This window comes from Syzygium oleosum, unplaced genomic scaffold, assembly GCF_021117445.2.
Source record: "Syzygium oleosum isolate NSW1041296 unplaced genomic scaffold, Sole_v2.1 Sole_v2.04, whole genome shotgun sequence".
Taxonomy (NCBI): domain Eukaryota; kingdom Viridiplantae; phylum Streptophyta; class Magnoliopsida; order Myrtales; family Myrtaceae; genus Syzygium; species Syzygium oleosum.
This window is the reverse complement of record NW_026607488.1, coordinates 115,953-129,629: the sequence shown is the minus strand read 5'-3', so window position 1 is coordinate 129,629 and position 13,677 is coordinate 115,953. Positions and strand designations below refer to the sequence as shown.

The window sequence follows — 13,677 nt, the reverse complement described above, 5'->3', positions numbered from 1 at the left end:
CATAAATAGTCCCTAAACTTTGACTCAATGTGCAATTTGGTCCCTGAACTTTTAATTTGTTCAATGTAGTCCCTGAACTTTAATTTAATGTTCAATATGGTCCCTAAACTTTCAATTTGTTCAATGTGGTCCCTGAACTTTCGGTACATGTTCAATATAGTCCCTGAACTTTATAAAAATATTCAATGTAGTCCTTCCATTGATTCAAGTTTAAGGACTATATTGAATATTTTTATAAAGTTCAGGGACTATATTGAACATGTATCGAAAGTTCAGGGATCATATTGAACAAATTAAAAGTTCAGAGACCATATTGAATATTATGTTAAAATTCAGGGACTATATTGAACAAATTAAAAATTCAGGGATCAAATTGCACCTTGAGTCAAAGTTCAGGGACCGTCATTTTCCCGTTCTTTTTCTTCCTTCGGTCTCTTGTACTCCATCGGCTGCAGCTCAAAACGGCGATCTCAGGAAGTGAGCAACGATCTGCTAGGCGGAGAAGCATCAGCGAGCATGAATGATGCGAACGCCATCGAAGTCGCCGCCGGAGTTCCGACTTCAGCTCTCAACCTTATCGACCTCTCGAGCTCCGATGTTCAACGGTCGGTGTCTCTGCTCAAACAGGTCCTCGATACTCTCGAGTTTGTCCGTTATTTTGATTCGATTTTCCGGCGCGTAAATCCTAGGAAACCAAGGTTTTTGAGTTGAGGGGATACTGACGGATGAATCCGATCCATTGGGCCTCAGGCGTGCTTGGATTCTGGCTTTTTCTACGTCATCAATCATGGAATCAGCCAGGATTTAATGGAGGAGGTCTTCGTTCAGAGCAGGCGGTTTTTCGGTTTGCCTTTGAGCGAGAAGATGAAGCTGTTGAGGAACGAGAAGCACCGAGGCTATACTCCTCTGTTCGATCAGGTCCTCGATCCTGCAAATCAGATAAACGGTTTGTGTCCAATGATCCTATTTGTTCCCTTTTGGGTGTTGGTTTGCTGAAAGATTTTACTGCTTAAAGCGGACATAGATGAATAGCTGGTGATGTTGATAGCTTCCTGTAATCAGGTGGTGGTTGAGTAGCAGTTCCTAGAAAAGGAAGATCAATTAGTTATTTTTCCTGTTTGTGATTGTATCCTTGGAGAGAACTGACACAGAAATAGGAGCTAACCCAAACCATGAGCTCTAAGACAAAGATTTGGCTGAAGCTTGTTAAGCTTGTTGTGACCTATCTGCTTATCATCTTCTGAAGATTGTTGGAGTAGTAATGATTCCATTGATGTTTTATAGGAGATTATAAGGAAGGATACTACATAGGAGTGGAAGTACCGGAGGATGATCCAGGTGCACAGAAGCCTCATTTTGGACCAAACCTCTGGCCTTCTGAGGGTAACCAGTTGTTTAATATAATTTCTGTCCAACTTAATATAGTTGCTGATAATGAATGCTTATTTTGGTTTCATTGTTGTATTTTCCATAGAGATATTGCCAAGATGGAGGCAGACGATGGAAAAATTTCATAGTCAGGCATTGTAAGTTTTCCTATAGATGATAAGAGCACGAGTTTCTGGATATAAATTTTTTTTCCATCCAAGTAAAAGATAATTCAGAGATCTTCTGTTTCTATGATGGGGTATTTTAGGCATTTTCAGTACCCAATGTTCACCATCTTCCCCCTCCATATGCATAAGATATTGTCAAGTTTTTGTAGGTGGCCTAATGGGAGTTAAATTGCCTCTCACGTCTGAATAGTATATGCTCTCTTGGGCTCTTATCCTATGTTGGCCAAAGTGTAAATCTCTTCTAGTTATTTGTAATGTTCCAAAGCTACTATGCTGCAATATGGTAAAGTTATTATTAGCTGTCGAGATTTACTATTAATCACATTGACCAAGAGCCTCAACTCAAGTGTCTAATTGCTTACAAGTGCCTCAACTCAAGGCTGATATTACAGTCATGATTTTTGTTGCATAGGTTCTCTAACTCTATATCATTTGACTTTTGTATCCAAGAGTAATGCCTAGATGATCTATGTGGCAAGATTAAGTCTAATTTGTTGGTATAAACAAGTGACAGTAGTCAATTCGGTAATTTTTTTATTTGTAAATATGCAAACTCAGAAATGTGGCAAAAGTAGTTTCAAGGATCATTGCTCTAGCACTTGATCTGGAGGCTGAATTTTTTGATAAGCCAGAAATTCTCGGCGAGCCTATTGCGACCTTGCGCTTGTTGCACTATGAAGGTAGATTTTACTTCACTCAACTACATAGTAAACCCAACAATTCTTTCTTCTCATCCAGTTGATATTCCTTTCTTTGATTAGGTTTAGTCTCTGATCCCTCCAAAGGAATATATGGAGCTGGGGCACATTCTGACTTTGGGTTTATTACCTTGTTGGCAACAGAGGATGTCCCAGGTCTCCAAGTATGATATTTTCTCCAATGAAACTGTCGGTGCAGACTTTAGTCATAGTTATGATGGATGGAACTTTTCAAACTATTTCAGATTTGCAAGAACAAGGATGCTAAACCTCAGACATGGGAATATGTGCTACCTTTGAGAGGGTAAAGGCCAAGTGCATTACAATTGCGAATTTGAGATGATTACATTAGACTCCTCATATTTAGAGTATTTTGGATGCTTTGGCAGAAGATAATCGTGATAGGATTTATATACTAGTGATCCATGGCCTACAAATATAACTTGCAATAACTTTATTATTAATCTTGTACTTCTGGTTTATTGGGGAATGTGCACAATAATGTGTTTCTCCTTGTATGCACGATTGGAAGATTGCTTCATGCCAACGTGTAAAATACTACCCTTGTACCAGTAACAACTTTTTGACAAAAATCCTTCCTTCTCTCTTGATCTGCTACTATAGTTCTTATTCGTACAAAGGCAGCTATATGCCAGTTAGAGAGAAAGTATTATTGTCAGATGGGTGATAAAGATGGATGTCCATTAGAAAATTAGAGAGGTGCCCTCATCCACTTCTCCTTCCTTTTTGCAATTTGCATCTATATAAGTGTCCATATTAACTTATCAGTTTAATCCTTCTAGTGCCTTGCTGACGAACCTCCCTCCCTCACAATCTCTCTCACTCTCAAACACTCTTACACACATGCACACAATGGTACTCCACCATTCTTTCCTGGTTTATATTGTGCAGGTCAACGGTCATAGAATTACCATGCATCATACACATTCTACAATTATTTCTGTAACTACCCTCATTTAGTTGTTTAGTTTATTGCTTAGATTCAGTTATACATAGACAAAAGAATCTCCCAGTAATCCTGAAAAGTAACATTCTTTCTATGACTATTTTGGACAGAGCATTCATAGTGAATCTTGGTGATATGCTAGAACGATGGAGCAATTGTATTTTCAGGTAATATGATTTAATAATAATCTATATAGATAAATTAGCATGAGAAAAGCTTTGAACATGAAAGTTGGAGATTATCTTATGGCAGGCTACTATAGATTGTTAACCTGTCCCAAACTCCACCAGAATTTCATCTGTTGCACCCTCCTGGCTCTTGCTGATATCAGTTACCCATTAGTAGTGAAAGAGCATCTACTCTTGACATTGCTCAGGAAAAAAATCCAAGTTAAACGCAGTTATTGAAGACGGTATGATATGTTGGTGACCTACATTAATTTCTACACAGAATTCAATTTATGAATATCAAACAATAAAGGGAAAATACCACAAAAAACCTCAAACTATGCCACTTGTGACATATTTACTCCGAACTTTTTTTTGTAACACAAAAAACTCCAAACTATGCCACTCGTGACACATTTACCCCACAATACTTTGGTTCAATGGCATTTTCGTCTTTTTCCTTTTTCTGTTTTTTTTTTTTGCTTTCTTCTCTCTTCCCTCTGCCGGCCTTGGCGGAGGGAAGTCGGTGAGGGCCGCCCTCGCCAATGTTGGGGTTGGGCGAGGGCTGCCCAGGCGATCGGATCAGGTGAGGGCAGCCCTCGCCCAACCCCAACGCCGGCGAGGGCCACCCGGTGGAGGAAAGAGAGAAGAAAAGAAAAAAAAACAGAAAAAGGAAAAAGATAAAAATGCCCTTGGGCCAAAGTATTGTGGGGTAAATGTGTCATAGGTGGCATAATTTGGGGTTTTTCGTATCACAAAAAAAAGTTCAGGGTAAATTTGTCACAAGTGGCATAGTTTGAGGTTTTTGGTAGTATTTTCCCAACAATAAATTTGCTATTCTAGTGCCTTTATTATCACTCAGCTTTTATTGGTCGACTTGTGGATACTAATCTTTGTATGTGTTTTGGGATTGCTGACCACAGATAAGGCTTAATATGCATTGTCATCATGCATGAGAACATGCTTTGGTGATATATGAAATGAGTTTTTGACATGAATCTAATTAGTGTCCTGCAATTCGCTATTTTTGGCAAGTCATTCTCTATTTTTTCTTTTTCAAATTTGACTTGATGCCTTTTTGCTTCATTTTGTCAAATCTATACTTTTGCTTTTGCAATCAGGTCCACACTCCATCGAGTTGTAGGGAATGGTCAAGAACGGTATTCGGTAAGGCCTTCTCTCTCTCTCTCTCTCTCACGCACTCACAAACACACATTTCTCCTCATCTTTTGAAAAATTCGGCAAAAGCCTCCAAGAGAATTTTCAAGCATTGTCGAATCTATCGAAAAAAGTCTAATTTATTGGCGACCAAAGTTGTGACTTCTTCAACCGGAAAAAGGGCAGTTGAAGCCAATCTTGGATGGTTGTAAGCTGATTCAAAAAAGGGTTCTAGTTTTGAGATCACGATCTAGTGGCAAGTCAGTTGAACTTGTGATCAAACTCTTAATAAATTCCTCGCAACTTGAGATTATCTTCAGGGATGATCCACATTAGTTTTCGCAAAAGAAGCCTAATTGTTTTTCCTTCCCTAGTTAGCATCTTTCATTTGTTACCTTCTCCGTTCTTGATGATTTCTTTTGCTAATATTTCTGTTAAAAGTGATCCTATTGTCAGATTGCATTTCTTTCTTCCCTAGTTAGCTCATGTTCTCACGAAATGCAGATTGCATGCTTCCTGGAGCCTAACCATGATTGTCTCATCGAGTGCTTGCCAACATGTATGTCAGAGGAAAATCATCCCAAGTGAGTTGTCTTCTGCACATTTTTTCCGATATATCAACAAGATGGTGCAATTCTACTTCCTCTCTTATCAGTTCTCAGTCCTAAGACCTAGCTCTCCTCCCCGATTCGAATAAGTGTCTTTATGTATTGTGCTTCAGTGCCACTGCTCTGCTTCGAACCTGCGTGCCGAAGTGGATATTGCATGTCCAAGCCTCCAAGGATCCAAGCACGGTTAAGAGGGCTGTATATAAGTTTAACTCCATAATTCATGAGAAAAGAAAATGTTTACTCATGAATTAGGCATTGATTAGGCATTGACTTGTCCTGGATTTGACGAATTGACACGATCAACTGCATGCTCGCACGCTTTCTTTGCAGGCTTGGATCCTTTTTGTGTGGGGATTTGGGCGCTGCGTTTAGCATAGCTTCTCCAATAGTAATTAGACATGGTGCATTCTAGCAAATTTATACCAGCATGGGATCCTAAATTTGTTCAAAATTGCATCAATGTGCAGGTTTCCGCCCGTCCAATGTCAGACCTACTTGTCCCAAAGATATGCCGATACTCATGCTGATTTAAATGTATACAGAAGGGAAGGAGCTTAGAGTTTGCCAGTGAAAAGCGGCAGCCTATCAATCCGCACTTGCCCAATGTAGGGTTGTGGTTTGAGAACTCGTACAGATGGGCATGATGATCTTAGAGAAGAACATCAAATGGGTACAATTGCCCATCGTTCAGCGGCCTCGGCCTTATTTTAGTTACTTGCCTCCTAAATTAGCTACTTGTTTGGCCTTTACATACAGCATGACCACCGGCATATGCATTGATTCGTTTGATCGCTGTTTGTGTGAAGAGATTCTTCGTATGAAATGGCAAACAAAAAAAGTGACGAACTTCGACACTTGACAAAGTATCGATTTAAGTTTTTGACCTGGAGGCTACCCTCAGAAGACCATCTAAAAGGCAAAAGGAACTGTCAATATTCGCATGTTGTGGTAACTTTTCCAACTATACGATGTATTCCGGGTGTGATTCGAAAACTTTGAAGCATTCGGCGGGTCGGTGTGTAGTTGAATCAATGCCATTGCCACTTGGGGACCATATTATATACTGTACCTTCTGCACGGAATTAGTAAGGTCATTGACGTGGATATTATATGCTTGCTGGCTCTTAGCAGGGTTCTAGCGCTTCTTTTAATTTTATCTGATACGACGATACTCATGCTATCATTCGACCAAGATGGGTGTCTACATGATCTTGTCTGTTCAAACAGTTAGACGGATAGAACCAGAAGCAACAAGGTTGAAAGTAGGAGCATACATCCATTGAATACCTGCCAAAAAGCCTTCTGAAAACGCCAAAACAGAACTTCATAACTGGAGTTGCCTGAGCTATAAAGCAGACGACTTTTTGGCCCCAAACGAAAGGGAAATTTTTGTTATGTGCGACTCTTTAAGAAAGGAGAAGAGAAGGGAATGCCCCACACGTCTAAGCGCCAGCTCTTGTGCGATTCGATGGATGGGTCCGTCCACTTTTCAAGGATAGTTTCGATAGATTGGACTGTACATGCGACTTTCTATGTACTCGACAAGATTCTCTGGACGACGTAGGCATGTCGCTAAGCCTAAAAATGATCAAAAACATGACGGGCAAAGGAGGAGGAAACAAAAAATTCCTTGTGGATGGGGACTATGAGTAACATTGGCAAATGCACACTAATCGGGATCGTAAGCCCTTTTAGCTACGGCGGCTGCTAATTGCGCATAAATCTTTCTGATGTTTGTCAAAGGTGGATTAGATTAGTCCCTTCTCGAAGTCCTCCTGTGACGCTGGACCATCTAACAGCTTCCGCTACGTTAAAAACACAGAAACAAGCTTTAGACACGGAAAGACTTGACTTGGCTCTCTCTCTCTCTCTCTCTCTCTCTCTCTCTCTCTCTCTCTCTCTCTCTCTCTCTCTCTCTCTCTGTTTTAGCTTCGGGCTGATTAATTAAACTGTTTTAGCTTTCTTCTATTTGAAACAGTTCATTGATTATACAAGAGATTGAAATGGACATATATAGTGGAAACAAATGCTATGGTATCTGTTGTTCCACCCATTACATTTAAAATCGTGACATGCTTGTATTGACTCGTTTTATCACTACTTATGTTATGTAACGTAGAGCTTCAATTAAAGTGTTGGAGTCCATCCAATGGTTGCACTTCTGACGAGCATAGAAGTAATTTATACGATTCGTGGGATTGTGATTGGTATGGTCCATCGAGTTCATATCATTCAAATATCTCTTTATTTTAGATAAGCCCTTGCTAGCCCGTAAATGCATGCAAAATAATAACAAAAGATGGAATAACTCTCCAAGAACATATATATTTTTCTCAGCTCTTCAAAAATGAAACATCATAGGGTAGGTTAAGTTTTTATTGGCTCATAGTAACTTATTCATGTCTGTATATTCCTGCATATAATCAAATTTGTCGTTCTTCACTATTCAAAGTCAGCACGGTAACTCAAGGAAGAGATGCTTTTCCGATCCAAGTGAAACACAGTTGTTGAAGACGGGTATGATATGTTGATGACCTACATTAATTTCTATACTTTATGAATGATAGACTATGAAATTGGTATTCTAGTGCTACTCAGCTATTATTGGAGATACTAATCTCTGTATGTGTTTTGGGACTTCTGACCACAGATAAGGCTTAACGTACATTGTCATCATGCATGAGAACACGTTTAGTGATGTATAGACTGAGTTTTTCACATGATTCTAATAAGTGTCCTGCAGTTCTCCATATTTAGCAAGGTCATTCTCTATTTATTCTTTTTTATCAAACTTGCTGCTTTTTTGCTTCTTTTTGTTAGCAAATTGTGGAAATTATCCAACCAATTTTGGACCTACTATACTAGTGTCATTGCGAGAAATTCTGATGTAATTTACCCGATCAATCTTTGCCGAAAAATTGCGTATTGATGGTCCGGTCATCAACGCCGACCGTTAACGGTCCGGTCATCAACGCTGTCCTACGTGATTCACGGCTATGTTGGTAACTTCCGACGACAATTAACCGGAAGGATTACATTGAAGTTTTGCGCAAAGATTTTAGGGCTAAATTGACAAAATTAAAAAAAATTACGACTGAATTAAATTCCATACAATGGGTTTTAAATTGACTGGATAAGTTTCCTTCAGCAAAGTCATACCAGCATCGGATCCTAAATTGTCCAAAATTGCATCATGTGCACCCATCTTATGTCAGAACTACTTGTCCCAAAGATACCTCGATACTCTTGCTGATTTAAGTGTATACGCAAAGGAAGGAGCTTAAAGATTGCCAGTGAGAAGCGGAAGAGTGTCATCCGTGGAATACCTGCCAAAAAACCTTTCATTAAGTTCTCCGAGACATTATTTCACTACTGTAGTTGCTCCAGAGCAGGCTACTTTTGGGACCAAAAGAGAAGGGAAAAACTGTATATGGGACTTCTTTTAAGAAAGGAACAGAAAGGAAAATGGCCCACACATCCCAAATCACCAAACTCTCCTGCGATTCAATGGGCGGACAGTCGCTATTCATCGATAGTTTCGGTAGAACGGACTGTACATGCAACTTTCTGCATACTCGACAAGATATCCCGGACGAGGTAGGAGTGTCGCTAAGCCTAAAATGGATTGAAAATACAATGGGCTAAGCAGGAGAGAAAAGATATTTCCATGTGGATGGAACTATAAGTAGCATTGCCAAAGTGCACTAACCGAGATCGTAAGCCACTTTAGCTACGTTGGCTGCTACTTGTGCAGAAATCTTTCTGATGTTTCTCAAAGGTGGATAGATCAGCCCCTTCTCAAAGTCTTCCTGTGACACTTGACCAGCTAACGCCTCCGCTATGTTGAAACCAAGAAAGAAGCTTTAGAATGATAATAGTCTGCTTATTTCACTTGAGCCTCACTAATTAGTGAACATGCAAGTAATGGCGGAACATGAATTAGCAGATTACTTACAAGCGGCTAAAAGCACTTGATCATGTACATGAAGTGACCCTGAGATGACCGAACCCAGACCGAACCCAGGGAAGATGTAAGCATTGTTGGCCTGGAGTATAAGAAAAGGCAAAGTCCAGAGCATCATTCAAATCCAAAAAGAAATAAATAGCAAGAGATGGAGACAAGGGATGAGCCCCGAAGAAGAGGTTTACCTGGCCTGGCACAAAAAGTCTGCCGTTGAGTACAACGGCAACGGAGTCAAACGGGCTTCCACTAGAAAAAACAGCAAGACCCTGCGATTGGGGTATTATGATATCGTTATCAGAGGGTGCAGGATAAGGTACTGCATGTTAAAAGATGAGCTTTACATTTACCTTGCTCCAGGTGTAAGTTTCTTCCGCTGTGCACTCTGATTTGGACGTTGGATTGGACAAGGCCATAATAAGAGGTCTCTACGTTACAAACCAACAAAAATTACGGTTCATTTCGTTAAATGGTGTAGAAAAGAGGCAAAGTAGTAATATTATTTCCCGGATAACTTGTCCATAGGCTTAAGGGATGAACATACCTTGGTATAAGAGGTCATGGCCTCAATAACCTCCTTTGTGAAAGCTCTTCCTACTCCAGCTGATCCAATCAAAATCGTGGTTTTGAGTGCCTGAGAAGGACAGTAAATGCACGACGAGTGAAGGAAAATAAAGACACAAACACTCACTCTGAAAGGAATGTAAAGAACTAGCAAGGAATAGTTTTCCCACCTTGACAGCACCCAGAAGATCCTCAACAGGTTCATGTTCATGAGCCCAAGGCTTCTTGAAGTGTTGAAGTGAATCCTTCGGAGAATTAAGGATCAGCCCCTGCCATAAAAAATGAGGAAAAATCACAACCTGCACTATGATATATCGAGACATCTTTTGGATTTCTTTTGCAACTAAAGCAGCTTGTATTTATTAAAACATCTATAACCTTTGAATCTACTAGCCAAATGTTTTTCCGAGTCTCCTCCACTGGAGTTTCTGCCTGCAATGACCATAAATCCACACTACAATTAATGAAATAAGAAGATGGTCGCTGACTCGTTATAGACAATATGATTACCTAACCACGAGAAGTCTCCAAACCAGAACAATAGATGAGTATCTGCTTTGACATCTCGAGAGCTATGAGTTCTGCTATGCCAGTGCCCGCCTGCTTTGAGCATATCATCAATGTTAGATCAAGTTGATCTCATCTGGGGATGAATCTATTAAGGATCTTAACTTAATACCGAGACAAGGGAAATTAAACTGCGATCTTGAAGAGATGGACATCATGTACTACTAATTCTTCCAATTAAGCTTCATTAAGAAGGAAAGCATGAGTAGAACGAAAACCCACTTCTCCAGCGCCAAAGAACAAGAAAGTGTGGTCTGCCAAAGAGCCACCAACAACTTTGAGTGCTGCGAGCAGTCCTGCATGTACTACTGCCGCTGTCCCCTGAACAGAATGTGTGTCATTTACTACTCGGGACCGCAAAATGAAAACGAAATCCATATATAGCAATGCATTATACCTGTATGTCATCATTGAACACAAGATGAGTTGTACCATACTTTGCAAGCAGTTCAAAAGCATTGTGGTTTGCAAAATCCTCAAACTGCATAGCTTAATGAAATATTAGTATCTGATGACATCAGAAATCACAATTTTTTAGAAACTTCTTAATGGCCTAACTTTGAAAAGATCCTTACCTGTATGAGAACTTTTTCTCCATAATTCTGCTTGACAGCATTCATGAACTCGTGCAGAAGACCTGCGTACTCTTGCAAAGATGATGTAATCTGCCTTGACATTCATTGTAAAACTTACATGACTGCCAACTCTGTCCGCCCAGTTGCCCTCCTTTGTCTGAGGCCAATGTAAAACTCATCCTTCAACAAATCCTCATTGTTCGTTCCCACGTCAATTGTCACTGGTAAACACTACAAAGAGAGTCCAATATGTGAATTCTCAGTTACAAAGAGAACATTCTTAGGTCAAATTTTGGCTAGGAAGCAATGAGGCTTGTTAGGTTAACTTCAACTTTGAGTTTGGACTTCTTTCCACAAAGATAAAAGGTCAAAACAAAATTGACAAAGAAGTTTTATATTACAGAAATTGTATAGGTGGACTCGGAAGGTTGCGGCGAGAACTGTATCCAATAAACACTTACTGCTGAAGGACGGACTCCTCCAAGGGCTGTGTGCAAAGCCAATTTCCCAACAGGAATGCCCATCCCCTAATGAAATTTTTTTGCAAGAAGGCTTGAATATTAATCATCATAATCCATCAGTATAGGTTGTGGCGTAAAGTTGAAACAGTAGCAGCACCTGGCAACCAAGATCACCAAGTCCCAAGATCCTCTCACCATCAGTGACGACAACAACCTGAATGCTCCTTTTAGGCCAGTTTTTTAGTGCCTTGAGAACTTTACCTCTGTTACATGTTTATCAGTATCAAAACTGCATTTTAGTTGGACAACCTGCAAAGTAGGCAAGAATAACACCTTTCTTTAAGACTTATGAAAAGACCCTCAGGGCGCCTGAAGATGCTCCCATATTTCTGGCAAGCCTCACCAACAGTTGGAGTATAGACGACAGGAAGCAACTCCTCGACATTGTCAATTAGAAGCTTATAGAAGACCCTTTCATTCCTCTCCTGCAAACCGAAATATGTTGGGTCAACTGCCACATCCAAAAAACAAGAGGAAGTAAGCCAATTACTATAATAGAAGTATTGAAAGCTCATGTGCCTCATAAATTTATGGGAATACTTCTAAATCACAGTAAAGGGCTATAACATAATACTGACAAGAACCTGTCATGCAATCTGAAATTCCAAAACGATCATATCCGATTCAAGTCCAACTTGTTCAAATAAGAAAATTCAAGTTTATTCCCTTACGCATTACAATCACCCTATGCCAACATACATGCAAACATGGATGCGTCAGTGTGTGCATTCAACAAACACTGAGAAACTAGAACTAGATTAGACATGGTGGTGGCGGGTACCCAAAGGTCCTTTTGCAGCGGAAGCTGGTATTGCCGTAGATTATGCAACAACTTCTTCTCCTGGTCGGCGAAATCGATAGCGATCGACACAGATCAACACAAGAATGTTAATGACCTAAGATATAGATAAACTAAAAAATAATAGGTTGATTGTGATGAAGCAACCTGAAGATGTTGAGAAGCAACTGTTGGAGGCAGAAGACCACGCAAATAATGGGCGTCCCTCTCTCTCTCTCTGTAAAAGCAAGTCCCTTGTTGTAGCGAGGATCTCTCAACAGAGATAACCCACTGCACCGAGTAAAACTTGTTAACATTACCTCTGAATTATTTCAAAGACAAATCTCTCTATCTCCCTCCTATAATCATTTCCTCGTTAACAAGCTAACTCCAAACCAAAACACTCAACATTCAAACATGCAACGCATCAAATGATCTAAAGAAAGCAAACCTCGCAACAGAGAGAGCCCAAGGAGTGACGAACTGGTCCTCAGTGGCACGATCCTCGCCGTAAACGTCCGCGAACCCACCGCCCACGTCTGATTTCGGCTCAAGCACAGGCGTGCCTTCCCTCAGCTCCTTCATCGTGCTCTCCTTATTCACGGCAGTCTTCCTCTCTCCTCCGATCAAGCTGCCTTTCAGCCTCAGTGCCGCCACAATCAACGGCGGAGACAAAACCCTCGCGTAGAAACAGAGACCAAAGGACACCACCACCAGTCCTCTGCTTCAACACAAGCAACGTGTCAAAACCCGAACTCCATCTAATGAATGCTGCTCTCATTATCCCTCTCCCGTTCACTTAAAACTTCGACACAACCGAACTCCATTGGCATAATGATATGAAATCTACCGCGAAGCAGAGTCCGAAGCTTCCTCGACGATCAAACCGAAAAAGGAAGAGTAGAACGATAGATATGTGAACACCGTAGTGAAGATGAAGATGAAGATGAAGATGAAGAGAGATCGACCTTGTTTTGCTGCGAGCATCACCAGCGACGAACTGGCCCTTCTCAGTGCGATCATCGCGGGCCGACGATCTAGTAGCTCGATGCGATGTGTGCTTCGGAGAGAGAGAGAGAGAGAGAGAGAGAGAGAGAGTTGCTAGTACAGGTGTCGAGCAGTGGCCATGGTAGTCGATGCGATGTGTGCTTCGGAGGTTAAAGTAGATGTGGAGCGCATGCATGCAGGCGAATGCAACGGCGAACTTCGTAGCTGCACGCATCGAGCACTTTTTACGACGAGCGAAACAGGGGACCGATCACACACTAGCGACGGGAAAATTTTTAACCAGCGATTTTGCAACGGGCGACGGCGAAAGTCCCAAGCCCTTTTAACAAATCGAGCAGGAATGGACACGAACGAGGAATGTTATAGGCCCGACGGCCTGTGAACCCACCCAAGCCCGGCCCGAAGACATTTAAAAAAAAAATTCATTGTTCACAGAAATATATAGATATAAATTGTTGTTGATAATTAAAAAATTTCCAATTAACTAATTATTTCAAGCGATACAAGCGATCATTTTTAATAAAATATTTTCTAAATTATTTATTT

The 13,677-nt window shown here is 40.6% G+C and overlaps 1 protein-coding gene and 1 pseudogene across 4 annotated transcripts; one reads left to right on the top strand and one right to left on the bottom strand.

Annotated features, from left to right (window-relative positions):
- Window positions 1-458: 458 nt before the first annotated feature.
- On the top strand, window positions 459-5,832 carry LOC130138024 (2-oxoglutarate-Fe(II) type oxidoreductase hxnY-like). 4 transcript variants are annotated; one of them, XM_056310914.1, is made up of 11 exons: window positions 461-627; window positions 751-946; window positions 1,285-1,383; window positions 1,475-1,526; window positions 2,115-2,236; window positions 2,318-2,418; window positions 2,500-2,558; window positions 3,332-3,388; window positions 4,510-4,555; window positions 5,051-5,130; window positions 5,268-5,618. In XM_056310914.1, exons 1-11 carry the CDS (start codon window positions 517-519, stop codon window positions 5,407-5,409), a joined length of 1,065 nt encoding a protein of 354 aa, XP_056166889.1. In that variant the 5' UTR covers window positions 461-516; the 3' UTR covers window positions 5,410-5,618. The 4 variants fall into 4 exon arrangements, with proteins under 4 accessions (XP_056166891.1, XP_056166889.1, XP_056166892.1 ...); XM_056310915.1 differs by lacking the exon at window positions 5,268-5,618 and adding an exon at window positions 5,625-5,832 and having other exon boundaries at window positions 467-627; XM_056310916.1 differs by lacking the exon at window positions 4,510-4,555 and having other exon boundaries at window positions 459-627.
- Window positions 5,833-9,267: 3,435 nt separating this feature from the next.
- On the bottom strand, window positions 9,268-13,345 carry LOC115684524 (NADP-dependent malic enzyme-like; annotated as a pseudogene).
- Between the last annotated feature and the right edge of the window lie 332 nt (window positions 13,346-13,677).